At 49.5% G+C, this 27605-nt stretch overlaps 3 protein-coding genes across 3 annotated transcripts; 1 reads left to right on the forward strand and 2 right to left on the reverse strand.

Moving 5' to 3' along the window:
- Positions 1-5150: 5150 nt before the first annotated feature.
- Positions 5151-7875, reverse strand: NDUFB6 (NADH:ubiquinone oxidoreductase subunit B6). Its single transcript, XM_058816046.1, has 4 exons — positions 7572-7875; positions 7404-7496; positions 6409-6453; positions 5151-5303 (listed from the first exon to the last, which is right to left on the reverse strand). The coding sequence occupies exons 1-4, from the start codon at positions 7749-7751 to the stop codon at positions 5235-5237; spliced, it is 387 nt and encodes a 128-aa protein (XP_058672029.1). The 5' UTR covers positions 7752-7875; the 3' UTR covers positions 5151-5234.
- A 1091-nt stretch (positions 7876-8966) lies between these two features.
- Positions 8967-14850, forward strand: EEF2KMT (eukaryotic elongation factor 2 lysine methyltransferase). The gene is made up of 8 exons (XM_058816045.1): positions 8967-9097; positions 9175-9237; positions 9833-9913; positions 10108-10212; positions 10812-10945; positions 12107-12414; positions 13437-13586; positions 14304-14850. Exons 1-8 carry the CDS (start codon positions 9014-9016, stop codon positions 14453-14455), a joined length of 1077 nt encoding a protein of 358 aa, XP_058672028.1. The 5' UTR covers positions 8967-9013; the 3' UTR covers positions 14456-14850.
- A 1701-nt stretch (positions 14851-16551) lies between these two features.
- ALG1 (ALG1 chitobiosyldiphosphodolichol beta-mannosyltransferase) lies at positions 16552-27021 on the reverse strand. The gene is made up of 13 exons (XM_058816283.1): positions 26790-27021; positions 26606-26683; positions 25308-25411; positions 24699-24847; positions 24183-24272; positions 23440-23550; positions 21250-21365; positions 20330-20368; positions 19709-19768; positions 18887-18997; positions 17853-17967; positions 17066-17141; positions 16552-16764 (listed from the first exon to the last, which is right to left on the reverse strand). Exons 1-13 carry the CDS (start codon positions 27019-27021, stop codon positions 16630-16632), a joined length of 1416 nt encoding a protein of 471 aa, XP_058672266.1. The 3' UTR covers positions 16552-16629.
- Between the last annotated feature and the right edge of the window lie 584 nt (positions 27022-27605).

A 27605-nucleotide genomic window follows, 5' to 3' on the forward strand; every position in this document is an offset into this window, starting at 1 on the left:
TGCTGCTGTTCTTTGGTGTGGGCCAGGGGAGAAGCAGCCCCATGCTGCCCTCACTCAAGATGGGATTCCTGGTCTGGGGAAATTGAGGGCTTGGTGCTCCAGCAGTGCCTGAGGAAAGCACAGAGCAGGTATTCCCAATATCACAGGATTATGGAATATCCCAAGCTGGAAGGGACCCACCAGGATCATCAAGTCCAACGAGCCCCTACAGCTCCTGTGGGCTTCAACATCCTCACAGCACAGAGCCCAGCCCTGGCATGACAGGGACTTCCTGGCTGGAATTATGTCACCAGCCTGGCCATCTTTATTTGAAGAATAAATGTGTGAAGCAAACTTGGCCCAGTTAGAAAGGGGTTTCAAAAAGTGAATGTTTTCAGTGTGTTCAATTAGGAATTACAATCATGGGAAGGTTTGGGTTGGAAGGGACTGTAAAGCTCATCCCATTCCCATCCCTGCCATGGCAGGGACACCTCCCACTGTCCCAGGCTGCTCCCAGCCCTGCCCAGCCTGGCCTTGGGCACTGCCAGGGATGCAGGGGCAGCCACAGCTGCTCTGGGCACCCTGTGCCAGGGCCTGCCCACCCTCACAGGGAACAATTCCCAATTCCCAATATCCCATCCATCCCTGCCCTCTGGCAGTGGGAGCCATTCCCTGTGTCCTGTCCCTCCATCCCTTGTCCCCAGTCCCTCTGCAGCTCTCCTGGAGCCCCTTCAGGCCCTGGCAGGGGCTCTGAGGTGTCCCTGGAGCTTCTCCTCTCCAGGTGAGCACCCCCAGCTCTCCCAGCCTGTCAGAAATTCAATGAACTGGGATCCCCATTCCCTAATTTTAGCTGGATAAACTGAGGTCCATAACTGGCAGTGCCCATCACATCTGTTAGCACTGCAGAAAGAGGTTTCCAGTTATTCCAGGATAATTCCTGTTCCTGTCTTGGATGATAAAGTGGATCTAACATTCAGTTGGTGCAGCAGAGGCATCAATATTGCAGTGAGCTGCATTCCTGGGAATGAAAGGTGAGAGGGATGTCACCTCCTGCTCTGCCCTGAGCAATAATAGAAACAGAAACAATAATTTCCAAGTGTTGTTGCCCAGCTTCTCTTCCACCTGCCATGCCTCCTAAAACCATTCCAGGGCTTTTCCTGGAGCTGCCTGGACCATCCTGAGCTTTTCCTGACCATACAAACCTTGCTTTCCTCTGGCTGCAAAGGTTCTCCCCCACCACCAGCACTTCCCAAATCTGTCAGAGGAGAGTGTCAGCCAGCTCTCCCTGATGCCTTGTGCAGGCTGGCCTGGAACAGAGACTGGGCAGAGTTACAGAATAAAGCAGGGATTTGTTAGGAGGGCTCAATGGATGCACCTTGGGCAGCACAAGAGCCCAGCCAGGGCTGCACCTAAGATGAACCAAAATGGTCACAAAATGAACAACTGGTCATGGGGTCTCTCACTTTTATAAGTTCTAGACTATTTACATATTGGAGTTCATTATCCAGTGACAGCTTTAAGTTATGCAGTCCCATCCTGCTTATTTTTCTCCATTGTTTGTGCTCTTGGGCCTGATATTTGGATCATTTGTCCTTAATCCCCTGCTAGACAAGGAATTGTTTTGTCTCCCTACTCTGTGAAGAGAGCTTACCATTCCCTAATACAAAGTTCAGAAGTGCACACTAAAGCAGTGCAGAATCTGAAAAATAGATTCTGAAAAAAAGCCAAAACCTGAGGCACCATCCCCACGCCATGGACAGGCACAGTGAGATCCAAGCAGCCGTGGATCGATGTGTGTCAGCCCAGACACGGCTCTGGATGTCTCTGAGAGCTCCCCTGGCCCTGATCCCGAGCTGCTGTGCCATGGGACACCCCAGAGCATGGCAGGTGGCCTGGAGCAGACCCAGCTGGCCAAGGCCAGGGTACACACCCAGGGCTGGCAGGGACTGGAGGATGCACAGAGAGAATTCCCTGTTGTGTTCTGGCACTGCTGGAACCAGCACCTCCTGCCTGAGGCACCTCAGGTGAGAGAGAAGGAGCGTTGGCATGTTCCACATGCCAGGATCTCCCACAGGATTTCCCAGGACACCAAGCTTGACTGAGCCTTCCCTCAGTTCTCACCTCTGCTGTGACCTCCCCTTCACACTGGCAAGTGGCTTTTCCTGGTGCCTGCCCTCAGCCCTGCCAGCTGCAGGTCCTGGTGGCTGTCAGAGGGCAGGACAGAAAGCCTTAGATCCATCACTGTTTTGGGAGGAGATTTCCTCCTTGAGCCGTTGCAATGGAAGGTGCAAGGCAGGTGCAAAGAAGTGTTATAGTAGCTTCTTTGAGTTAGGTTTAATAAGCTTTGGAGGGCTCTAACACACCTTGGATAGCTCAGCTATCTTTGGAGGCATAAAAATTGGTAGGATGGCTTTTGTTGCAGTGTTGGAAACAGAAAGGTTTAATAAAAGGCAAAATAACAAACAGAAAAACGGAGCTGGGTGTCAGATGTTCTTGTTCCTGGTAAAACACTTTACAAAGCCATTCGTTTCTTTGTTTTCCTCTTTTTTTTTTTTTTTTTTTTTTTTTAGTTAATTGCTTAGGTGGCACCTTTTGGCTTCTGTTTAATTAGCTATCTTTAAGTTTGAGGTGAAGTCCCCTGGGCCTATGACGTGGCTTTTTTCAGCTAATCAAGCAGAGAAACTTCTGGGCTTCTTTCTTTTTTGAGGGGACAAAGGATAGTTTTGTCACTCAGTCAACAGGGGACACACTCTTACATCTCACCCTTTCTATACATCTAAAGAGGAGAAAGGAACATGAACTGAAAAAGTTTTGTTGACAATTTGTAGTTCTGCTAATAATTTTTAAATTTGGTTCTAATCTTCTATCTTAACAAGGAAATGCAACCCTTGACTAAATATATAATGTATATATTGTATAAGGGTGGGCAGGCCCTGGCACAGGGTGCCCAGAGCAGCTGTGGCTGCCCCTGGATCGCTGGAAATGTCCAAGGCCAGGCTGGGCAGGGCTGGGAGCAGCCTGGGACAGTGAAAGGTGTCCCTGCCCATGGCAGGGGGTGAGTCAAGATGATATTTAAAGTTCCTTCAACCCAAACCACTCCATGACTCTGTGATTGTCTATGTGTGCATCTATCACTGGTCAGTGGTATGTTTTTAGTGGTAGGGATCTCAAAGTTATGTAGATGTAGAGCTGTGTGTAATATCTGTGTGTGCAACACTGAGGGCACCTGAGGGAACCATGTGGTACAAACCCAGATTTTGCTTTCATTGTCAAGAGAATGCATCTCCCACATTTGTGGTGTGAGGGAAATTGGACTCAGTGACTTTGAGAGGTGCAGGGATGGCCCAGGGGAGATGCACCCTGTCTTTGTGGAGGCACATGGTCCAGCAGCTGTCAGCAGTGCCTGGGCTCACACCAGGCTCGTGGCTCCTCCTGCTTGCCCAGCACCACGTGCTGTCACCTGCAGTGGGACAGCTCAGGGGATGGAGGTGAATGCTCCTGCTGCAGCTGTGCCAGGACATGTTCAAGGTGCTCTGGTGTCTTTTTTTATGTGGTAATGACACTCAAACCTCTCCCTGCTTGAGGGAAAGGTATCCATCCCCTCTGTTCAGGGAGGATTATCTGTTCCAAAGCCCCCAGGTGATCCCAGGGCCCCACACCTGTCCCTGGGACTGAGTCTGTGCCTAAAATGGCCCCCTGGGCCCCATATCGCAGAGACATGGGGAATTGGGGTGTCTCTTGGATTGCTGGAGCTGTGGGAGTGCTCATAGCACTCTGGGGGTACAAGGAATTCCCTGCAGTCCTGGGGGAATTCTCACTAGAGGAGGAGAGTTGTCAGCATCTCCTTAGGAGAATTGGAGAGTCCTGGGAGTATCAAAGCATTCTTGGGGGAATCTGGGAGCTCTGGGAGTATCAGGCATCCATCCCCCTGGGTGTGTGGAGTCCCCAGGAGATGTCACAGTTCCCAGTTCCTCACAAGCACTGCACAAGTGCCTGGGGAGCCAGGGATTTGGGGTACCCCAGCTGTCCTCAGTGGGGTGGGGGTGTCAGGGGAGCCCAGGGAGGGAAGGCCACCCCTGATCACTGGCCAGGGGGGTGGGCTCACTGTGGCCCTTGGGCACACCTTGGGGCAGGGGTGGTGACAGGGACCCCAAGGGCCTTGGGAAAGACAAGCCTCACCCCCCTGCAGCCCCTCTGCCAACCCCAGCACCCCTCAACTCCCAGGCTCCCCCTGACTCTCTACTTCCCCAGCGCTCCCCTACAGCCCCTGCTCACTCTCCCACCCCCCCAGTGACCCCCAACCTTCCCCTGGGATGACCCAGAGGATCCTGCTGCCCCCCAGTTCATTCCTCAGTGCTGTCTCACCCTGAGCCACTGTGTGGCCAAGGAAAGAAAGGGATGTGGCTTTGGCAAGGGCCTGGGGTCCATGGCCTCCCTCATCTCCTTTGAGTGCTGGGGTTTTCCCCGTGTTTGCCACAGCCCTGATGGTTCCAGTCCCTACTCCATATGAGGAGTCTGGCTGTCCCCAAACACAGTACAGGGGCTCTGACCTGTCCCCTGCTCCTCACACACACAGGCTGGGCTGCTCTCTCATGGCTCCATGAGGGAATTGTGTCACAGGCACCCAGGTTACCCTTTGGATTGTGGTTTAACCATTCCTATCCCCAAAGTACCTACTAAAGCCTTCAAATCATAGAGTATGTCAGGTTGGGAGGGACCCACAGGGATCACTGCTCTTTAGGAGACCAGTCTTCCCAGTGCAAAGTGCCCCTGGGATGTGGGGGCTGGAAAACTCTTCCTCAGAAAGGGCTGAAGGCAGAGGGAAGAGTGGTAAAAAAGGGTTTTGGCAGCAGGGCCTCTTCTGCCACCCCCCCTAGGCAGAGAGGAGGGATGACAAAGGTGGAATGTCTGGAAGTCTGTCAGAAGGGGTTGGTAGAGTGGGAGAGGAGAACCAAGTGTGTGAGGGGCTCAGCTCTGCTCCAAAATCCCTGAAAGCTGGAGTGTCTCTCTGGTCACCCCAAGCCCACACTGTCCTTCTGCCAGGTCTCACTGAGAGCTGAGCAAGGGCCTTGGAGATCCCCAGGATCCAGCAATAATGAACTCCCACAGGAGGAACACCTGGAATGACATGGATTAATGGGACAGTAAATGACAGAGGAGCTGAGACAATGCACAATGAACACTCTTTTATGGAACAGACACAGCAGGTGCAGCTCTGGCCGTGTTCCCCCACAGAGGAAATCAGCTCCTGGCCATCAGTGGTGCCTGTGGTGCTCATCTTTCAGGGGTGGCATGATCTCTCCAGTCTCTAAAATCCTGTCCCCCTGTGGGAAGAGAGCATGGTGAGCATTCCCTGTGGCACCCAGACTCCCCCCACACAGCCCAGTCCTTCAGGGAACCTGCAACTGTCCCCACTTCCAGGCAAGAATCTCACAACACACCCAGAACACTCTAATTCCTCCAACGTCCCCAGAATGCTGGAATAACATCACAGCAAAATTTCCTGGAGCCTGTGCTTGCTTTACCCCTTGTTTTCACTACAGAACAGCAGCCACACATTTTGAGCTGCTTTGTTTTAAAAATTACTTCTAGCACTGCATAATCCCCTCCAGCAGTGATCAGTGAGTCCAACACCATGGCCCAGAGCCCATGGAGAGCCATGGAATCCCTCAAAAAATCAACCTGCTGCCCCAGTGTCACTTGTTCCAGCTCCAGGCACAGTCCTGGCCTGCTGAGCTGCCCTAACTCAACTGAAAAATGAGGCTGAAGACAGAGGCCAACAGCTTGACCTTCAGCATGTTGCTTTGTGGCTGTTTGGGATGTAATAATTTATAATTTTATTTTAGACAGAGCTGATTAGGAGGTGTTATGCCAAAAATGGGCAGCAGTCAGAAAGGGCAGAGCTGATTTTCGGTAGGAATATTTGCCCTCTGACTTATTACACCCATCAGTAACAGCTCAGAGCAGCCTGGAAACAGAAAATACCAAACATTGTGACACTCTCTGCTTCATAAAACTTGTCCCAAGCTGAGGTGACACAACTCTTTGGGGACACCCGAGTGTGGGGCACCTTCAGGGACAAGTGGGACCAAGCCAGAACAAACATTCTCAGGGCTTAACAAGGAGAAGCAGAGCCACTCCTGCGTGATTCCATGTTGTTAATAACCACTGGGGCTTTGAACACCCATTCCCAAAGGGAATGTTTGTATTTCCCACCCAGGATGGGCAGCATCAGCCAGGTGGTACAGAGAGGTGACACTGAAACAGGCACTGAGAACAAGATGGAAGTGCCCAAACCCACTGTGCCTGTGCTGCCCACAGGACCCAGCACATCTCTTGGGAAAGCTGTCACTGGACATTTCCCAGATGCTCCCTGGAAACCCTTCCTGTGTGTGTGACAGAAGATAAGACAGGCCATGAGAGACTTACTGGGAATATCCGTGGGTTGGCCACAACCACCCTGTGCGGCGATTTCTGGAACAGGGGGAGAACACAGGGAAGGGCAGAGAGAACAGTGTTACTTGGAGAAAGCACAAAGGGTGTTCAAAATGAGCACCACGACCCTTCCAGGATACAAACTGTGCTAAGCACAAGTCCTGTTAAACCTTCCATTGCTGAGAGAAACACCTGAGGCTGCAGCAGTCACACCTGCCAGGGAGGGCAGGGCTGGCCCTTTCCCTCCCCACACCAATTGCTGCCCTGGTTATTCCCAGGGCTGTTCCTGCAGGACAGGAACAATTCAGTCACAGCTTTTCTGCTCAGATCACAGGAGAAGCTGGGCACTGCCATAAATCATGGAATGACTTTGGTCGGAAGGGGCCTTAACCCTTCCACTATCCCAAGTTACTCCAAGCCCCGTCCACCCTGGTCTTGGGCACTGCCAGGGATGCAGGGGCAGCCACAGCTGCTCTGGGCACCCTGTGCCAGGGCCTGCCCACCCTCACAGGGAACAATTCCTCATTCCCAATATCCCATCCAGCCCTGCCCTCTGGCAGTGGGAGCCATTCCCTGTGTCCTGTCCCTCCATCCCTTGTCCCCAGTCCCTCTGCAGCTCTCCTGGAGCCCCTTCAGGCCCTGGCAGGGGCTCTGAGGTGTCCCTGGAGCTTCTCCTCTCCAGGTGAGCACCCTCAGCTCTGCCAGCCTGGCTCCAGAGCAGAGGGGCTCCAGCCCTTGGGGTGTCTCCGTGGGCTCCTCTGGACTCTCTCCAGCAGCTCCAGGTCCTGCTGCTGTTGGCCCAGATCTGGGGGTAGCTCTGCAGCTAGGGTGTCACAAGAGTGATTCTTTGGGATGAACAGGCCACGGGGAATAACCTTCAGCAGCAGCCGACCGTGAGCAGCACCGTCCCCCACCCGCTGTGGGACCAGTCCCGCTCCATCCCCGCGGCCCTTCCCGGCCATTCCCTGCCCCGGCGGGCCCGCACGCACCAGGAGATGGTACTTCACGTAGTAGGTGATGGCCCAGGCGGGGAGCAGCACCCGCAGAAACACGAAGCGGCCGCCCTGGTAGAAGTTGTGCACCTGCGGGCACAGGGGCGGTCAGGCGGGGCCAGCGGGCCGGGCGAGGCCGCGCGGTGCCCGCGTCCCGCCGCTCACCTGGTGCCGCCAGGGCTCGCCGGGCCGCAGGAAGCGCTCCCAGAAGGCGGCCACGGGCCCGAGCCGCTGCGGCGGCAGGACGGGCTCCCGCGGGCTCAGCTCCTGGTCCCGCAGCCAGCGGCGCCGCAGGGCGCGGAGCTGCTGCACCCGCAGTCTCTCATCCTGCGTGGGGCTGCTCATGGCGCCTCTGCCCGCCTGGGCCGCTCGCTCCGCTCCGCTTCGGTCCGGTCCTGTCCGGTTCGGCCCCGCTCAGGTCACTCCGGTCCCGTTCGGCCCCGCTCGGGCGCCGTGTCCTTCGCGGCGGCGCGCGGCGGTGACGTCCCGGCGCGCGCAGTGGTGACGCGCCAGGCAAGGCCGCTGAGGGGGTGCCGGGGCTGAGGCGGCTCCGTGAGGGAAACCGGGAGGGTGTGGGGAAAGGACAGCGCAGGGAACTCAGCTGGGGCCGCTTCCAGTGCCCGCAGGGAGCAGATAGGGCAGGTGTACTTGTAACAGCGTGGAGGGACAGGACACAGGGAATGGTTTCCACTGCCAGAGGGCAGGGATGAATGGGATATTGGGAATTGGGAATTGTTCCCTGTGAGGGTGGGCAGGCCCTGCACAGGGTGCCCAGAGCAGCTGTGGCTGCCCCTGGATCCCTGGCAGTGCCCAAGGCCAGGCTGGGCAGGGCTGGGAGCAGCCTGGGACAGTGGGAGGTGTCCCTGCCTATGGCAGGGGTGGGATGGTCTCTAATGACCCTTCCCAGCCAAACCATTCAATTATCCCTTGATTCCATTATTCCAATATTCTGTCATTGTGTGTTTCCATGTTTCCAGTGATTCCACGATTCCATAATTACAACGTTTCCATGGTTCTTATGATCCCAATGATTCATTTATCCAATGATTCCACGTTTCCCCTATTGCAGTGTTCCATGATCTCGATGTTCCCCCATCCCGGTGCGCGTTCCCCCCATCTCGGTGTGTGTTTCCCCCCATCCCGGTGTTCATTCTCCCATCCCAGTGTTTGATTCCCCCATCCCGGTGTGTGTTCCCCCCCATCCCGGTGTTTGATTCCCCCATCCCGGTGCGTGTTTCCCCCATCCCGGTGTTCATTCCCCCATCCCGGTGCGCCTTCCTCCCATCTCGGTGTGTGTTTCCCCCCATCCCGGTGTTTGATTCCCCCATCCGGTGTGTATTTCCCCCATCCCGGTGTGTATTTCCCCCATCCCGGTGTGTTCCCCCCCCATCCCGGTGTGTGTTCCCCCGTCCCCGCTTGGGCAGCGGGTCCGTAGCGCCCCCTGGCGGCCCGGGCAGCTCTGTGGCGGAGCGGTGTCCGGGGGTCGCGGGTTCGATCCCCGCTCTGGCCGTTCCGTGCTCCGGGCCCGTGGGGCGGCGCCGCTCCGCCCTCGGGGCGGCTCCTGCTCCGGGAACCGGGGCCTGCCCGGCCGTGTGTGCTCCGGGGCCATGGCCGAGCCGTGCCCGGGCCTGGCCCTGCGCTTCCAGCGCCGCTTCCTGGCGGCGCGGCCGCTCCGCTCGCTGCCCTGGCCGGTACGGAGGGGCCGGGCGGGGGGAGGCGGCACTGCGGCGTTGTTAATTTATTTATTTATCTATTTATCCTGTTCCAGGAACTCGAGCAAAGCCTGCGGACCGCGCCGGACTCCGCGCTGCTGGTGGATATTCTGCACAAGGTGAGGAGCGGCTCGGAGTCACCCCCGTGCCATCACCGGGGTGTCCCAAATCCGCCGGAATTGCTCAGAAATACGGAGATCGCTGATCTGGTGTTGCAGTGCTTCTTTAGGTCCCGCAGAACCGCAGATTTCCTTCTTTGTCCGGTATTTGGGTGTTCTTAGATCAAAACAGACCCGCGTGCCGGAGCACTGATGTGGTGGTGAATGGCTCCGGGATGCTCGGGATGCAGGGATGGGGGTGCTAAACTGTCCCTGCGGATCACAAATCAGGCAGCAAGCCAAAACGGAAAGAAGGAAGAGCAAAATAAAGAGGAGAGGAAATTGGATTATTCTCACTCTGTTTTCCTCTTTGCTCTATTGAAAAATGATATTTTTGTTGCCACAAAAAGTAAGAACTCTGTGGCCACAGTTCTGTAAACTCACAAACCTGTCAGAAATTATCCCATTTCAATTTCTGGCTTAGCATCTCTTGTGCAGACTAAATTCCAAAGTATTTCATGGCACTCAGACCCAATTAATGGTCCTGCTGTGGTCCTTAGTGCCTTTCCTAAACCCTGCCCTGGGTAATTGGTTTCCATGGTTCTTCTCATTGTAGACAATTCTTCACCCTCTGTGTGTGAAATATCCTCCTTCAGCCAAGTACAGGAGGTGCTTCCTGACTGAGCTCATCAAAAAGGTACCTCTTGCTTTTCAGCTTATTTTTCACTTGTTTTTCTCTCTTTTTTTTTTTTCCCTTGAGAATACCCCATGTAATAACCAACCACAAGATTCAGTGTAAATACTCTGTACTAAAATGGGGCTTAGGGTGCAGTTGTTTTCTCTTTCATGACAATGTGATGCTCAGAGCTGCCCTGTTCTCCTCCCCCACAGCTGGAATCCACAGCTGCTGAACCCCTGGATGAACTCTATGAGGCACTGGCAGATGTTCTGAAAGAAGAAGAAGAATCTACTCACTGTTACAAAAACTACTTACTGGTAAAAACTGACTCTGCACTGTTCTAAACCACATTTACTCACCCAAATGAAGCAATAATTGGCTTTAAAAACACCCACCTTTACTGTAAATGCAGGGTGCCCTGACAAAGGCAGGAATGATGCATCTGACTCCATGTTTTCAGAAAGCTAATTTATTACTATTATATTAAAGGATACAATACTAAAGAATACAGAAAGGATACTTACAGAATGCTAAAAAGATAATAATGAAAACTTGTGACTCTTTCTAGAGTCCTGACACAGCTTGGCACTGATTGGCCAAAGAGTGAAAACAACTCACAGCAGAATCCAATGAAACAATCACCTGTGGGTAAACAATCTCCAAACTCATTCTAGATGAGCACAGCACAGGAGAAGCAAATGAGATAAGAATTGTTTTCCTTTTCTCTGAGGCCTCTCATGCTGCCTTTCAGCTTCCCTGGAGAAAAACCCTGGGTGAAGGAATTTTTTCAGGGAATGTGAATGCAACACACCCTGAAGCCTGGAGTGCTTCCTGCCTTTTTCCAGGTGCTCCTGTTGATTGTAAGCTCTCAGTCATGGCCTGTGCTGATGCATCTTTGCCTCCCTGTGTCCTGCAGCCCTCGGGGGACTGTGTGAGCCTCTGTGAGAGCACAGCGCTGATCTCCGGGGGCACCACGGGGCTCCTCACCTGGGAGGCTGCCCTGCACCTGGCCCAGTGGGCCCTGCAGAACCCCAGCCTCTTCAGGGGCAGGTATGGCAGCAGCACAGAGCTCTGATCCTGCAGGGTCACACAGGGCTTTGGCTGGAAGGGACATATTCCATGGGCAGGGACACCTCCCACTGTCCCAGGTGCTCCCAGCCCTGCCCAGCCTGGCCTTGGGCACTGCCAGGGATGCAGGGGCAGCCACAGCTGCTCTGGGCACCCTGTGCCAGGGCCTGCCCACCCTCACAGGGAACAATTCCCAATTCCCAATATCCCATCCCTGCCCTCTGGCAGTGGGAGCCATTCCCTGTGTCCTGTCCCTCCATCCCTTGTCCCCAGTCCCTCTCCAGCTCTCCTGGAGCCCCTTCAGGCCCTGGCAGGGGCTCTGAGGTGTCCCTGGAGCTTCTCCTCTCCAGGTGAGCACCCCCAGCTCTGCCAGCCTGGCTCCAGCCCTTTGGTACTGTGAGCTACACTACTGTAGTTTAATAACAGAAATATTTGATAACAGATTATGCACCCAAAATAACTGACATGGCACCCTTTTGCTGCTGAGTAATTGCTGCTCTTGTCTGTTCTGCCAACTTTAACCCAGGAGAGGGCCTGGTTTAGGACCTGGTTTGGGATGGGACCCTTGCACTGTGCAGTCTGACCTGCTCTGTGAGGTCAGCTGTTCAGTTTTCAGTAATTTCATTAATGACCTTCACCTCATGATGGAATTCACCAAGGATTATTTACATTTGATTAGTGTACAGCTCTGATTGCATCATTTCCAATTTATTTATAAGCAGTCAAGATGAGCAAGGAGTTTTGAGGAAAGATAATTTAATAATAATTAAACTCACAGGGGAAGGCACTGTGCTGCTCACTGTCTGTTTCTCTCCACTGACTAAAAGCTGGAGAGCCAGCTCAGGAGGAAACAACTGTGCTGCAGATGGCCAAAGCCAGGTGGGAATGTCTCTCCTCCCTGTGGTGGGAATGCTTTGTGCCTTACAGAAATCAGCATTTCAGCTAATTAATTTTATGCTGACAATTCTACCCTCAGTTATTCCCAACTCTCCAGTTGTTTGGGACAAAGGTTAGATTGTGGATGGTTCACTCAAAAATTATTGTAATTATCTGGAACTGATTTTACCTTTAATTATATTTAGAATGTTTTGATTTTAACTCAATGCAGAGTCCTGATAGTCCTTTTTACTCCATTACCCTCAGGACAGTCCTGGAATTGGGAAGTGGGGTTGGCTTCACTGGAATTGCCATCTGCAAGAGCTGCCAGCCCAGGACATTCATATTCAGTGACTGCCACCCCCGTGTTCTCAGCCAGCTGGGGGAGAACCTGCAGCTGAACGGCCTCAGCCCGGAGCCTGACGGGACCTGGAGCCCCCAGACAGAGTCCCAAGGACAGGAGGGGGAAGGACAGAGCTGCCAAACCCCAAAAGTGATTGTGGCTGAGCTGGACTGGGGCTCAGTGACAGAGAAACAGCTGCTGGCTCTCAGAGCTGATGTTGTGATTGCAGCAGGTACCACAGGGAGCAGGGGTGGGCAGGGCTCAGCAACCCCAGCAGCCTCTTGAGGAGTAACAAATAACAGCAACCAACTACAGACTGTGTTTGGACTTGTCTGTGTATAAAATCAGAGGGAGATCTATAAAAAATTAGTCATGGAAAACCTAGTGGCAGTAGGATGATGGTGGTGATACCCAGTGAGAGCAGAATGCCTCAGCTGTAGGACTTACACCCCGATTTGGGGCTTTGCAAAGAAAAAACCTGAGAATCCAGGTGCAAAAATGACTTTGGCATCCCAGGTATCACAGGATGCAGTGATTGGGAATTGTATAAAATGAAGTCCCTGCATGGTACCTAATGGCAGTGACATTGCTCAGTGCCCAAACCAGCCCCAGCTGCACTCTGAAGGGAAGAGCTGAGGGGCACTGACATCTCTCTATTTGCTGTTACTCACTGCAGCACGAGTAACTGCAGTGGAGCACACACCTGCACTCCTCTGTGTAGGAAACCTTCACACCTGCACACCTCAGTGTAGGAAACCTTCACACCTGCACACCTCAGTGTAGGAAACCTTCACACCTGCACTCCTCAGTGTAGGAAACCTTCACACCTGCACTCCTCAGTGTAGGAAACCTTCACACCTGCACACCTCAGTGTAGGAAACAGCCCCCCCTGCTCCCCTTGGTGTTCCCTGACCTCTCTCCACCATTTCTGCTCTCCAGGGAATGACTCCAGATGAAAACTCCTTGGCAGCAGCTTCTAAACCACTCATTCCTAACAAGGCAGGTTTGTTTTGCCAGGGGCAGTGGGAACAGAGCACCAACACTCAGTGGTTCTGCTGCCTCCCTTAGGATGGGCTTAAATAAAATATCTGACAATCCATTTACAAAAAGGAGCACTGATTTTTAGTGATGAGGGCATAGCCCATAAAATATCAATATTCTCCTGCACTGTGAAGATTTTATTTCTGCTTTGCAGTTTTTTGTCTGGTTTTTGCTCAATTCTCAATAAATATTGTATGTTTTTTTTTCTTTTAGATGTGGTGTATGATCCTGAGATAATTGTAGCCCTCATTGGGATGCTACAGAAACTCTCCACCTCCAGAGCAGACAGGAAAGCTCCTGAGGTGTTCATTGCCTCCACAATCCGAAATCCAGCCACGTATCAGCTGTTCCAGGCTGAGCTGGGTGGGTGCTGTTCCATCCAGAGCTCAATAGTTCTGCCTTTTTGCCTTTTCCCATTCCTTGTTTTGTGGTAGAGGAGCAGGAGCATTGTCCAAGGGCAGGATCTTATCCTAGAGCTGGATTTAGGAGCAGTGGCTTTTGCACATGGATTTCATCAGCTTGGAACTCACCTTTGGGTCCATCCTGGCTATCACAGCTCACATCTGTGAGGGATGATTTGTAATCTGGTGCCAGTAGGAAATAAAAAGAGGTTTAAGCTTAAAGGAGGGAGCCATCAGTGCTGCACTGTCAGTGATAACAGCTAAGATGCAGCCTAAACTCTTAATCTTATCTTACTTGTTCCTTGACCTGACTCTATTTTCACCTTTTCTCTTTTGACAAAAAAAGCCCAACTAGAGATTAAGTAAAATAGATTTGGGGATTTTTCTTCATATAAACTCCTAAGGCCTATCTTTTGCAGTGTCAGCTGGTGTTCACCACCTGGACCTGATGATCCCTGTGGGTTCCTTCAGCTCAGGATATTCTGGGAAATTCTGGTTAATTCACAAAGTGACACTGAGTGTTCAGCACAGCCATATATGGGATTTTTACAAAAACACTCATAAGCATTTGCCTGACAATCACAGCATGCTAAAGATCTCTCCTTACAGAACTTGTCATTCAACTTTTGCTCTTCATTTTATTAGGCATAAATATGATTCTCAGTGTTTCTCTTCACAGATAAAGCTGGGATCAGGTGGCAGGTGATTCCAGCCCACAGCAGCTGTAATTTTCTCTGTGATGTGCAGCCAGATGTAACTATTCTACAGCTATTTGTAGAACAGCAAGCAGAACTGGAATTTAGAGACCTGAGAGCTGTGTCAGCCTTGTAACAAGATTATCCTGAATTGTGGAAAGGAGGTTCTGAGGATACAGCTGGACACATGGAGTCCTTCCTCTAATTCCCAGCATGGATCCAAGCCTGCAGCTGCCCCTGGGAAGTGACTGAACCTCAAGCAACAGGAACCAAAAAGCCCCAATCACACTTCACTTGGATTCTGTAGAAGACAGCAGAATTCAAGCAGGGATTTTTCCCAACTCTGTTGTGATTTGTAAGTATTGGGGGCAACCTGCAAATCACAGGGTGAGGATCTCCCAGACAAGGGAGCAGAGCAATGTTTCAGAGTAATCAGTGGGTTTTGGTTTTAAAACCAGCTGTAATAATCTACTCTGGTGTTTTTCTGTGTATATTTGCAGTTTGGGTTGGCTTAAAAACCCCCAATAAACAGTGAGCAGTACCTGCAGCTGTGTTCCAGGATGACTCTGCTGTAAATCAGGTGCATCTTCACTCTGCAGTGATGATGAGTCAGAATTGTTGTCCCTTTCTCTCACAGTGGCTGCTGGGAATCCAGGCAGGGCTGGCAGTGAAAAAGGAATCTCTCTCCATAGCAGTGTTCCAGGTATCCTGCAAAAAGGACTGAGCTCCCCTGCTCTGAAACCTCCCATCATCATTCATCCCTCCCCTGTTGGGCAGCACTGGTCCTGAAGCACAAACATTAAAGTGATGCTCATTCTTCTCTTTTAGCTTCCTTTTCTCTACTAAAAACTACTTAAAATGAAATGAAAACACTTCAACCTCCTCCTTCTGTAGCAATGGAGAGAAAACTGATGATACCTAACTTGAAACCTGAAGAATCTTCTTATTCTTCAAGCTTAAGGAGACCACGACTGCTGGGATCAAGCAGAACCCCAGGCCAGGTTTTGGCTCCCTGTCCCCAAAAAGAACTCAAAGTTGTTATTTCCAGAGTAAACACAAACTGGCAGCCCACACAGGAGCTCCTTTATCTCCCCTCACACAAAATTCAAGACAAAGGTTCTGTATAGAGCTCGTTTTGGATCTAAAAAGTTCTGTTCTATGAAGAGGAAACCTCTCTAAAGCCTTTGGCATTAGTGTTTAATCAGAAAAGTGCCTAATTTACCTCCATGTGCACAAGAATGGCCAAATCTCTAGACAGGATTTTGACTGAAAACAGGAAAAAGCCACTAAAAAACAGGCAAATCAATCTTTAGGAATCATTCTTCAATCCATAAGCTGGAAGTTTTGCCAAATTCCTGCAGTAAAGCAACTTGACCCTATATTTACCTTTTCCCTTTTGACAAAAGCAGATATTCAAGAGTTGCTCAGAGTTTAAAACTGCTGGTTCAGAGCCCAGTCCTCACTCCCAGCCTGAAGCAGGAGCTCTGTGAGAAGCAGTAAACACATTCCAAGCCAAGTTACCAATGACTGACATCTGTTTTATCATCAAAAAGTTGATGAAAAAAATCTTGTAAGCATTAGGCTTGCATGTGAACACTGAGCTTAACAAAAAGCTGAAGGCTGTACCTGAGTAAGCACTCACAAAGCAAAGTGCCTTTTGACTAAGTTATACATACTTTGTTAATGTATTTTGGGTTTATTTTTCCCTTTTCTGTTCAAGAAGATAGGAATTTTAGGTCCTTTCCCAAGGTGAATGGGCACATTCATTTCAGAGTACAGGGACAACACTCACTGCAAGCTCTGCTTTGCTCCAAGTGCCCAGTAAAGCTGTCACACACCAGTGCTGTGCTTCCACACCCTTGCACACATTATCAAAAGGAAAAACAAGTTGGAAACAAAATGGTTCTGTCCCAATAAATCCACACAGGAATATTCAGTGCTCGGGCAATTACTGGCCATCAAACTGACCAGATTAAATGAAACAATTCCAATGAAAAGCATCTGCCATGTGCCAAAGAAACCATACCCAAATCATCTACTGAGGTGCTGACTGTACAGGATGTGAAGCTGGTCATAGTTTCTATCTGTGTTCAAGCATCTTCACCAAAAGAAGCAGCACAGGTTCTCACACAACAAACAGCTCAACACCTCCAGCACCTCCTACTCACCCAGGAAGCTGGAACTGTACAGGAAGAGTGTGAGAGCCAAGAAAAGGAGTTAGAAACTCTAAGTGCAGACAATACAAAATCTTTATTCACTGTTCCCCAATCCCTGCAGCTGCAGGGATGTGTCTGACACCCTCCTGCCCCGTCAGTCCCTGCTGCCCAGCAAGGGAAGGACAGTCTGGTCCCAGCTCTGCTCCCAGCGCAGCTGCCGCGACTCGCGCAGGTTCTCTCGGAAGCGCTGAAGTTTCCCTTCCAGGCTGGGGAAATCCAAGAAAAGCATCTGTAATTTAACAAACAAAACCACAGAAAAATAACTGAGGTTCCATTTCAGGCTCATTCCAGCCTCCCCTCAACTACAGCTGCAGTTCTGGGGTCTGGCCCCATGAAGAGAGACCAAGGACAGAGTTTGAAATGCTTTTTTCAGGTTCACATTCACACAGAAGTGAGGCAGACAATGCTCACCAGGCCAGGCCAGCCTTGTGAGAATGCAAAACAGGTGATGTTAGACCTGAAAAGGCTGCTCACACAGTGGCACCTCTGGGGTTATTTCTGGGAGGAAAGAAATCAGTCAGAGCCTTTACCTTCAGCTGCTTTGCAAGTTCCTGTGAGTCCCTGAATATCAGCCCATTCTCATTGTGCTTCACCAGCTCATGTAAACTGTGAAAAAAGACACAAAAAAAGGAGAACTGAGGCAAAAAGCAGTGAGTGGGACATTTGCAGTGTTGCACAGTGACATCCAAAGGGACCAGACCAGGGTGTCTGTATCATTATGGCCCCACAGCTGACATCAGGAGTTACACAGGCAGTGTTAAACAGTTAAACACTTCTTCTCCTTTCTATGTCAGACCAAATCTACCACAACTGTACCCAAGGGCCCTCATTCTGTCTTTGTGCCACTCATCTGCACATCCATTAAAAACCAGGGCAATTATCACTTTAAAACTAATTCTTGTTCCACAAGGAAAATCTGTCCATGATCCATCATGAAATCTTCACAGGAATTTATCTTCTTTATAAAGCTGCTGTTTTCCCAAAGGACCATTAATTCCAAGAATGCCCATGCACACACTCAGCCTTTCACTGAACAGGTGTGTCTATGCAGAAAAAAGATTGTTTTTAATTAAATATATGGAAACAGTGGAATACGGGGATTTTTTTAAGACAAGTGCTTGCATTAAATGCTCCCAAGTTTTTAGAAACTAGTATTAATTTTTAAACTTAAACCAACCTTGATTTCTATCTTATTTAATTTTTAAAATGGCAGAATACAGGGATCTCATTGAATTCCTGCAGTAGCTGCTGAACTCTGGCTTTGTAAGAATATTGCTTTATGTGATTGCCTTGAGCTGTAGCAGAAGAAGCTCTTACCATTCAAAATGTATTGCACACACAGGTAAACAGCAGCCAAACATATCCACCACCTTCATGGGCAAATCCAAACCACTGGAGGATTTATGGAGACACACCCCCAGGTCTGCTGAGCCTGAAATCCAACACAACACAGTCTGAACTCTCTGAAAGCAGCTCCTCTGTCCTGCAAACCTTCATTTTCCTGCTGCTTTGGATGGTGCAAGTGAAACTTTCAACTACCCAGACACAATTTCAAGCAATCAGGGAAAAAAAATAAAGCACAGTGTGTTCTGGACTCAAAATTAGTTATGTTTTAGAAAAATGGTGAGTGCATGTTAAATTAAAGAGGATTTTGAAGTTTTATGTATCTTAAAACAGCCTTTCTGCTTCTTAATCTGTTAAAAATGGGCAAGAAAAGGAAAATCCCATCCCAACCCCATCAGTAAACATTGTGACCTCACTAGTGACCTCTCCCAGCTGAAGGCAGCTCAAACAGAGGAACTGTAGTGTGATTTTACAGGCATTTTGTTTATTATTTAAAAAGGACCAAATAAACAGGGTTTTACAGCCACATAGACTGTCAGGCTCTAACCCTGCAGAATGAAGATCACATTGAATTTGTATTTTATAACTCTATTACTCCCCCTTTGTGCTGTTGCAATGAAGATGCTGAAGGAATAACATTCCAATGACATGTTAATTTAGAATTTCAGCTACTTTTGGCTGCTCAGCCAACAACATTTAATTTCATTTACTGGCCTGACCCTGAAGGTAAAGTAGAACAGGCACAGGAACCTGTATTTCAGCACAGCTGGAAGAAACCAAGAGTGCCCAGGACAGGCTGAAACAGCACAGCTACTTCTTGGGAAAGCAGGGAAAAGCCAGCCAGAGGAATTTCCAACAATTCTTTGCTGTAATGAGTCAAATCCATGAATATCCTGTCACTAACAGCAACATTCCTGACTATGTTCTCCCAGTCTGCATCAGCCCCTGCAACTGTGCTGAGCTGTTTCCCACACATCCTCAATCCATCTCCATCCCCCACTGTTTACCAAGCAGAAGAGGGTAATCCTCAGCCTCCAGCCATGGGGTACAGATCTGGATGTGTTTAAAGTGCAGCTTTTGGATCAGCCCATTGTAGTAATCTTTTAGAGGTCCTTTACCTGTGTAAAACAGAAAAAAAAAATGTTTTATCAAGATGACTGAAAACAATGTGGCCTGTGAAATGCAAGCTCCTGTTGGATCAGGAGCACAAATAGGATACAACACTTGTGGTACCCCAAAAAGACATGAAAAATCTTAAGTTTCCTTGAAAGGAATGTGCACACGGACTTCTCTTATTCAGTATTTCAGTGAGTTTCCCATCAATGAAGAATTATGGAGTTTTTAAGGTTGGAAAATCCCTCTCAGACCAAGCCCAGCTGTTCCCCAGCACTGCCAGGGCCAACACTGACCCTGAATGTCACACCCCCATGGCTTTCAATTCCCCCAGGGATGGTGAATCCATCCACCACTGCCCTGGCAGCTGTGCCAGTGCCTGACACCCTTCCCATGCAGGAATTCTGCCAATACCCAGCCTAAGCCTCCCCTGGCACAGCTTAGGCTGCTCCCCCTGACATTGCTTTTGCAGCATCATCTCAACATTGGCCTTAGAGTGTTTTTCATGCAGAGCTGGAGCAGACAGGGAGGCTCCTTAAGATGTGCCATAATTGGTGGATGGTGCAATAACTCAGCTGGAAATCACTGTCCTGATAACCAGCACAAAGGCAACAGTCCCTCCTCTCTGCCACCAGCAACAGAAGAGTCAGCACAGAACAAAAGTGACAACTGAACCTTCTGCTGGCACTGAAGAATTGTAACACAAACATCCTCACCTGTTATCACACACACCAAAGCTGGAAGTGCAGCTCCTTCCTCAATAAACCTCTCATAATCTGGAGAAGATAAAAACTGGTCAGAGCTGACAGGGTGCTTGGCTGAAGAGTGGTGACAGTGCATTAATTATTGAGCTTCTCACCACAAGCAATTTCCTCACAAGCATGTATGAGTAACACAGCAGTAAATCCAGCAATGTTAACATTTACATTTCCTCCAGAAATAAATCAGGCTGTTTGTGCATGAAGCATTTCTTCAACTGCTCCCCAGTCAGTTGCTTCAATAGATCAATTTGGAACTGCAGCTGCAAAGTCTACAAGACAAGACAAAGTATTCCCTCCCTTCCCATTAGCAGATACCTGTGGAGAGCAGATGTAATAGCTCAGAAAATAAAACTGCAGTTTAGGAGCCAGTTAGAGATTTAACTCCCCCTGACAACTCCTCTAATTGAATTCAGATGTTGCACTGCTCTATTTCAATTACTAATCTGAAATTAGTGCTAATTAATCAAATACAACTGCATTTTCACCTGAATATGGAAGCATTGCTCTTTAGCAAAACCCTTCTTAAGTGGCCAGAAGACCTCTTTGAAAGAGTGAGACCAATTCCTTCATACCAACCTTCTAAAGCTCTTAAAAGGACTGAGAAGTCTTCATCCTCTGAAAGAGAAGGTTTTATTAGTAACATTCATATTTCTACCATTTAAAATTTTTTACTTGAAATAACAATTGAGATTTTTCTCACCTTCACCTACACAATTTAAACACATACCATGTACTCAAAGTTAAGTACATAGTTTGTACCTAAAGGTTACTATATACTAAAATGTTCTATTAAAAATCCCCTAGTTTATTTTCATAAATAGAAGTCCATAACCATACACAGTGTTTATTTATCTCCCTTGTGGGCAACATGACAGATAAACCAGCTACAAATACTTTATATCTTTGAAGCCATTAAAATTTTCTAGTTTCTGAAACTGAGAATTAAGTGTAAAAACTGCCCTGATAATTCAAAGATAAAGACAATCCTACCCATGATCACTGGCAATGGATTTGTTTCTAATCTTTGTTCCTTTCCCCATACAGAGGGAAAAATGTACATAATTGTGTAATAAACATCATCAGAAATCATGGAATCACAAATTGGAGTGGGTTGGACAGGACCTTAAAGCTCAGTTCATCCCAGCCCCCTGCCATGGGCAGAGGCACCCTCAGGGTGCAGGGTGCTCAGTAAGGAGTAAATATTTGAGTTTTTTCATCTGTTTTACACCACCATGCAAGCTGTATGTCTAGAATGAAAGCTAAAAAACAAACAAATAGGAAGCCTCTTTTAATTATTCTTAAAGTTGAGCTCTATAATTAAAATCCAACTTCAAAAAAAACCATTCATTTGTAGTATTATTTAAGTTACACAATACTTCATTGCATCATACACACCTTGTCTTCAAATTCTCCCAGGAAAACAAAGGACAAGCAAAACTTCAAGTGTGAGAAAGCACAACCCCCCTATTTAACATGGAAAACAAGCGATTCCCGACCTGTCCAGCTGGTGCTGCTGATGAGAAGGGCGGGCCGGCCCCTGGCCCTGAGCACGCTGCCACTGCTGCCGTCCCTCCGGGTGAAGGCCGATGTGTCAGCGCCGGGACTCACCGCTCTGTACTATGGAAACACAACTTGCTGAGCCTGAGCTGCACACAGCCAGAACAGCAGGGAGCACTCTGCTCACCTGGCACCCATTCCCACACATTGGGCTTCAGATTCAAGCTCAACTTGTCTAGGAACAGAATCATTGCAACAGAAATACCACGACAGGGCAGGCCATTTTTCCCTCTTTCCTGCTGCTACAGGCACAATTCCACTTTCCAGCCAAATGTTTTCCTTCACAAGCTGAGCAGAGTCAGGTTCCCTTTCCACAGTCTGTCTCACACCACAGCATGGAGGCCAACAGCACATTTACTTAACTAAACTCAGAACTTATGCAGTTTGGTTTTTTAAGATTTTCTAAGCTTTTTGATGTTTACATTCTTGTAACGAACTTTCTCACACACTTTCTGTAAATAACTTTTTGGTTTGCATTCTTTTGTAGAGGAAGAGAAATTTGATGGACTGTTGGTATGTCCAGTGTCATTGGAGAGGTGGCACTGTCACCCTCCAATCCACTGTCACTTTTAGAAATCTATAAATGTTGGAGTCAGAAAATAAACTTCCCTTTTTTCACCTTGAGAACAGTGCTGTGTTCTTGTGTTGTTTCATGTCCTATAGTGACAAACCTACACATTCTGAGCAAGGCATTTCCAAAAAATCCCCACCATGCACTGTGGATTTCACTGCTTTTTCAGGCCTTAGTTTGGTGAAATCAAACATCTGGTACATCTGCTGTAGGTGACATCCTGCACTGCCAGAGGGGCGTGTTTAACTCTTGGACCAAGATCCTGAAAGCTGTGCACAGTAATTAAGGAAGGGATGCTATTAAGGAAGCATCCAAGCAGTGGGGTCAGTGGGAGGCAGAGCTCCACCCCAGACACTTGGCACAGAGAGCCTCAGTGCTGGTGCCAGCTGCCTTAAAAACAAAACACTTCTACTGCCTGTGTCACCACAGCTCAGTCATCTCATTTCTTCTGGCCTCTCTAGTGACAACTAAGGTGTAGGAGAGACATTCTGTGCTGTTCTTGTGAGGCAGCAAAGGCCTCCTGAAGAGAAAGGAAAGCCCCACATCTCTCCTGAGGAAGACACCAAGGTTGTCACCATGGAGATGTGATGAAGGAGTGAAAGTTAAGAGATACAGACTCTAGCTGGCTCACAGAATGACATGGCTCCTTGGTCACCCACTGAAAACTTTGTTTCTTTCCTATAACCACTGGGCAGTGAATGTTATGTTAAGTGAATGTAAATATCTTGAAAAAGTATAAAAGCAACATGTTGCTGTAATAAATCTCTCTTGCACCCTTCTGATGGAGCTGTGGTGCTTTGTGCTGTGTTGTGCTCTATGATGACACTAAGGCCCCTCAGTGCCCCCTGTGCCTGCTGGGGTCAGAATGCCCCACACAGGATTTTGGTAACTGCAGTGCCACAGCTCCATGTGCCCTGGGCAAGGATGCAGTGTTGGGGAAGATGAAACAGGAAAGCCTTACAAATATCATTGCCTGGCAAAAGATTTTGAGAATGTAGAAACTATAAGTGGGATTGAAATGAAAGCAAGCTTTGAGATACCTCAGTTACTGAACAAATGGAAAACAATGGTGTGGCTGGCTGAAGGTAATCCCCTTTTGATGGAACAACACCCTCTGCTTGCAGGCAGGCCCAAGGGTCAGAGCAGACCCTGCCAGGTTGGCAGAAGGGTTTGAAAGATGAGTTTATAGGGTTTAAAATGTAATACAGTATGGAAATGTAATGATTCTTATAGGCTGTATGGAAATGCTGTAGGATTTGTATCTTGTACTAGATTGGTTAGTGAGAATGAGAATATTCAACACAGAAGAAGATTTATTGTATTGCAATGGGAATCTTGCTCTCTTACCCTCTTGCTCTCTCACCCTCTCATCCTCTCTACCCTCTCTTCTCTCAGGCTGCTCTGAGCTGTGTTTGGCAGCTCCCAGCAGGGCCCTGCCCCCAGGCCCTTTGCAATAAACCCCAAGTTCCTGACCTGGCTGCAGAGATCTCTGTCTCCATCCTGACCATCCTGCCCCCCAACACTCCTACAATGCAGGGGCAGCTGCCCTTGCCCATACCGTGCTCTGAAGGGCTCATAGTCCTTGGCAAGTTTCATAAACAAGTTGTGTTGGAGGTCTAATGGTGTTTCTTTAAAATAAGATGCTGGTCTGTCATACAATGTTACAGCCCTGGGAGGAAAGAAGAGTGCAGCTTAAATAAGATACAGATGTAACAACATGCACGTGGTACAGTGGCAGGCTGCCACAATGTAATCAGAAAAAATTAACTAGAAAACTAAAGAAATAACTATACAGCAAAGCAATTTTTTGACTCTTACAACTTCCTGTATTCCTGAAGTTTACTGGAACACACCAAGGTGGGCACAAGTAACACAGAGCCTCTTTCTTGTGTGCTTATTCTAGGGGTGAAATGCACCACACTATGTGTGCTGATTTTCAAACTTACTCCATAACTGCCCCTGATCTTGAAGCCCTCAAGATAAGCTGGCAGGCCAGAGTAATTGCTCAAATCCCAGTGACACCTGTCCCTCTCTGGCTCCACAGGCAGCCTGCAGCAAACTGCCATGGCTCCTGGAGTGCCACCTCAGTCACTGGGGTGTGTTAGTTCAGAAGGATGATGAAGATTCCTGAATGCCCACACCACACTGGCCCATCACAAAACTGAGCTGATGTGTTTCAGTGGTGATGGGTGAGCTCAGGAGAGCTGCTTTTGTCAGATCCCTCTGAATCCTGAATCCTCAGGGATCTGTTCTTTCATTTACTTAGTACATACACACAATAAATTGAGGCACATGACTTACTTGATCTTGAAATTCACCCAGAGATCTTTCCTCATGGCATCAGTAACACACAGGTTATAGTCAGACAAGCGCCCAAAAAGCTTTTCATACCTGACAAAAATGAAATATCAGTCAGAAACCACAACTGCAGCAACTGCTCCCAGTGCCCATGCTTGATGAAAGCCAAACAAAACCCAAAGAAACCCAACTGCCCTCAGAACTGAAATTTGATCGCTTTAACTACACAAAACCAATTCTATTCAGCAAGGAGCTGCTCAAAGAAGAGCTGGAGTGTAAAGTAGCATTAGAGAATAAAAAATTCAGGACATATAAAGAGATTCCAATAACAAGATCAACATTTGCATAGGTAGGTAAAAGCAACCCCCTCCCACATGTTCAACAAAGAAGCTGCAGAACAGAAACCACACAGCAAAGCCCAGAAACCCCTCCCTGTGCCAGTTACACCCTCCCCACTGGCCTCCATTGTGAATTCACCAAGGCACATCATTTACAGGGAGCAGAAATGAGTGCACAAACCATTTTGCAAGCAGGACCAGTGGGTGGCTCCTCCCGTGACTCAGGCTCATGATGCTGTACCCATAGTTGTGCCAATCAATGATGAGTCTGCTCCCCCACCACAGCCCTGCCACCCAGGCAACAGCTATACTGGGTAAGCCTGGGGGATTCTGCTCAAAAACAAAACCAAAATAGCATCAGCTGTGACCAAGTGACAAACACAAAGCAAATACCAGAAGCAAAAATCAAATTGAAGTTGCATCACCTTAAAAGAGCTTCATCAACAGAGACTGTTTGTGTTCACTTATGAACACTGGCAGGTACTTCAAATTTAACCCTGGATCAAGATGAAAATTCCCCTCCAAAAAACACACCAACATTTCCAGTAAGATTTATGCTTTACTGCCACCCATGGCAATGAAGTTTGAAAGCACAAGAACTAATAGGAAGAGAAGACTTGACTTGTTAACAGACCAATCCAAGTTTAGAGCCAAAAAATACCTGCATACAGGTTTACACCACTGAAGAGGCCAGCTCAGCTCTGAAATAATTACAACAATGTCTGAGATGGCCAAAACCACCCTGTGAAGCATTTATTTGTACTGAAATCAGTCCCAACACAAAACATACCTGAAGGAGAATGTAGGATGGCTGCTCTATCCTCAGCAATGTGTACAGTAACTGCACTGACTGCACGAGCACCTTCAGGACATACTGCAAAAGCTTTGGCCCCACTGCAGAGTGACAGAAAAACAGGTAAGAGTATTACAGCTCTCCCCACAGAAATGTGAATGTCAGAACCAGCCAGCTCTGCAGAGACAGGGCAGAATAACATGAAAATGGAAACACTTTACCAATGACCTGGGTACACCAGGGGCACCCTGAGCAAATTTGCACCAAGCTGGGTGAGAGTGTCAATGTGCTGGAGGGTGGGAAGGCTCTGCAGAGGAATCTGGACAGGCTGGATCACTCCAAGGCAGACACTGAGGGGCTGGAGCGTGTCCAGGGGAGGAAACAAAGCTGGGGAAGGGGCTGGAGCACCAGGAGGGGCTGAGGGAGCTGGGAAGGGGCTCAGCCTGGAGAAAAGGAGGCTCAGGGGGGACCTTGTGGCTCTGCACAGCTCCTGACAGGAGGGGACAGCCGGGGTGGTCGGGCTGTGCTCCAGGGAACAGGGACAGGACAAGGGGGAAGGGCCCCAAGCTGTGCCAGGGGAGGTTTAGGTTGGATATTGGAAACATTTTTTTATGGAAAGGGTGGTCAGGCATGGGCACAGCTGTGCAGGGCAGTGGTGGGGTGCCCATCCTTGGAGGGGCTTAAAGATGTGGATGTGGCACTTGGGGACATGGGTCACTGGTGGCCTTGGCAGTGTTGGGGGAATGGTTGAACTCAATGGTCTTAGAGGGCTTTTCCAACCTTTGTGGTTTTATTCTATGATCACTGTAAAGCCATGTAAACATCTTGTGATCCCTACAAATTCTCATTCTGTATTTTGTACAGAAAGAAATCCTACACTCATTGAATGGTTTGGGTTGGAAAGGACCTTAAACCTCATCTCATTCCACCCCCTGCCATGGCAGGGACACCTCCCACTGTCCTAGGCTGCTCCCAGCCCTGCCCAGCCTGGCCTTGGGCACTGCCAGGGATGCAGGGGCAGCCACAGCTGCTCTGGGCAACAGGGCTAAACGCAAGGTGGGGGAGAAAGAGGCAGAATGAAAATCATGTCCACATTTCACTGTGAAATGCACCAATTTCACACGTGAACAGCACCAATGCACCAGCAGTGCTTATCTCCAGGGCTCCTGTTTAAAGAGAAAGGCAGAGCGGGGTGGGAGCCGGGCGTGCGGCGGGGCTGGGCCCGCACACGCTGCGGGCTCTTCACGCTGCCCCGTTCCCCCGCAGCCTCGGCTCCCGGCCCGGCCCTCACGCACCTCGCAGCCCGCTCAGCTCCGCCACGGGCACCAGCCGGATGTTCTCGGAGTGCAGCACGTCCCGGTGCGGCCGGCTCTCTGCGGGGGGAGAGCCCGGTCAGCGGCCGGCTCTCTGCGGGGGCAGAGCCCGGTCAGAGGCGCGGCCGCCCCGCCCGGCCCCGCGGCCCCGCCGCCCCTCACTCACGGAGGTAGCCCAGCAGCGCGACCTCCCGCCCGTGGCGGGCCAGCGCCAAGGCGTGGTACTGCATCCGCGGGCTGCGGCCCAGGTCCCCCAGCACGGCCACGCACACCCGGCCCGCGCCGCCCGCCCGCCGCCGCCGCCACAGCAGCAGGAGCAGCAGAGCCGCCACCACCGCCCACAGCGCCGGCCACAGCCCCGGCCACAGGCCCTGCCACGGCCACGGCGCTGCGGCCATCTTGGAGCGCCGAGGGCGGTAAGGGCGCGCCGCGAGCGCCCCCTGGCGGGGCGGAGGGGCGGCTCTGAGGGGACCCGGCCGGACCGCGGTACCGGCAATTACCGAGAGAACGGTTCATTATTAAATTAATCACAGCATAGACGGGGCTTAACTAATTACAGCGGCACTGGACTCTCGTCCGCAGTGTAGGGTTTCCTCGGACATTTTAGAGCATCTCAAATGTCGTAATCTCTAGCTTGTCAGAGTGACCCCGAGAAGAGTTAGAAAGTCTCTTTTCCCAGCCCGGTGCTTTAAGAGTCAGAGCTCTTAATTTCTCGGTCTCAAGGTTGTTTATTGTCCTTTATCTATAAAATTTTTTCTCCTGTCCTGCTGAGGTCCGTCCAGCAGGACAGTTCCAGGCACTCTGTCTGCCCCTGGGGTGGTGTTATATCTTTATACTAAAAACTATGTATACAATGTTTACAACTACTTTCCAATACCTATCACCTGTGTTAGACAGTGAGCTTCTACTCTGAACCAATCTAAAAGTGTCAACATCACAGCAGAAGATGGAGGTCAAGAAGAAGAAGGAGAAAGGCTGGACA

The sequence above is a fragment of the Ammospiza caudacuta genome, chromosome 17 (assembly GCF_027887145.1).
Source record: "Ammospiza caudacuta isolate bAmmCau1 chromosome 17, bAmmCau1.pri, whole genome shotgun sequence".
Classification (NCBI taxonomy): domain Eukaryota; kingdom Metazoa; phylum Chordata; class Aves; order Passeriformes; family Passerellidae; genus Ammospiza; species Ammospiza caudacuta.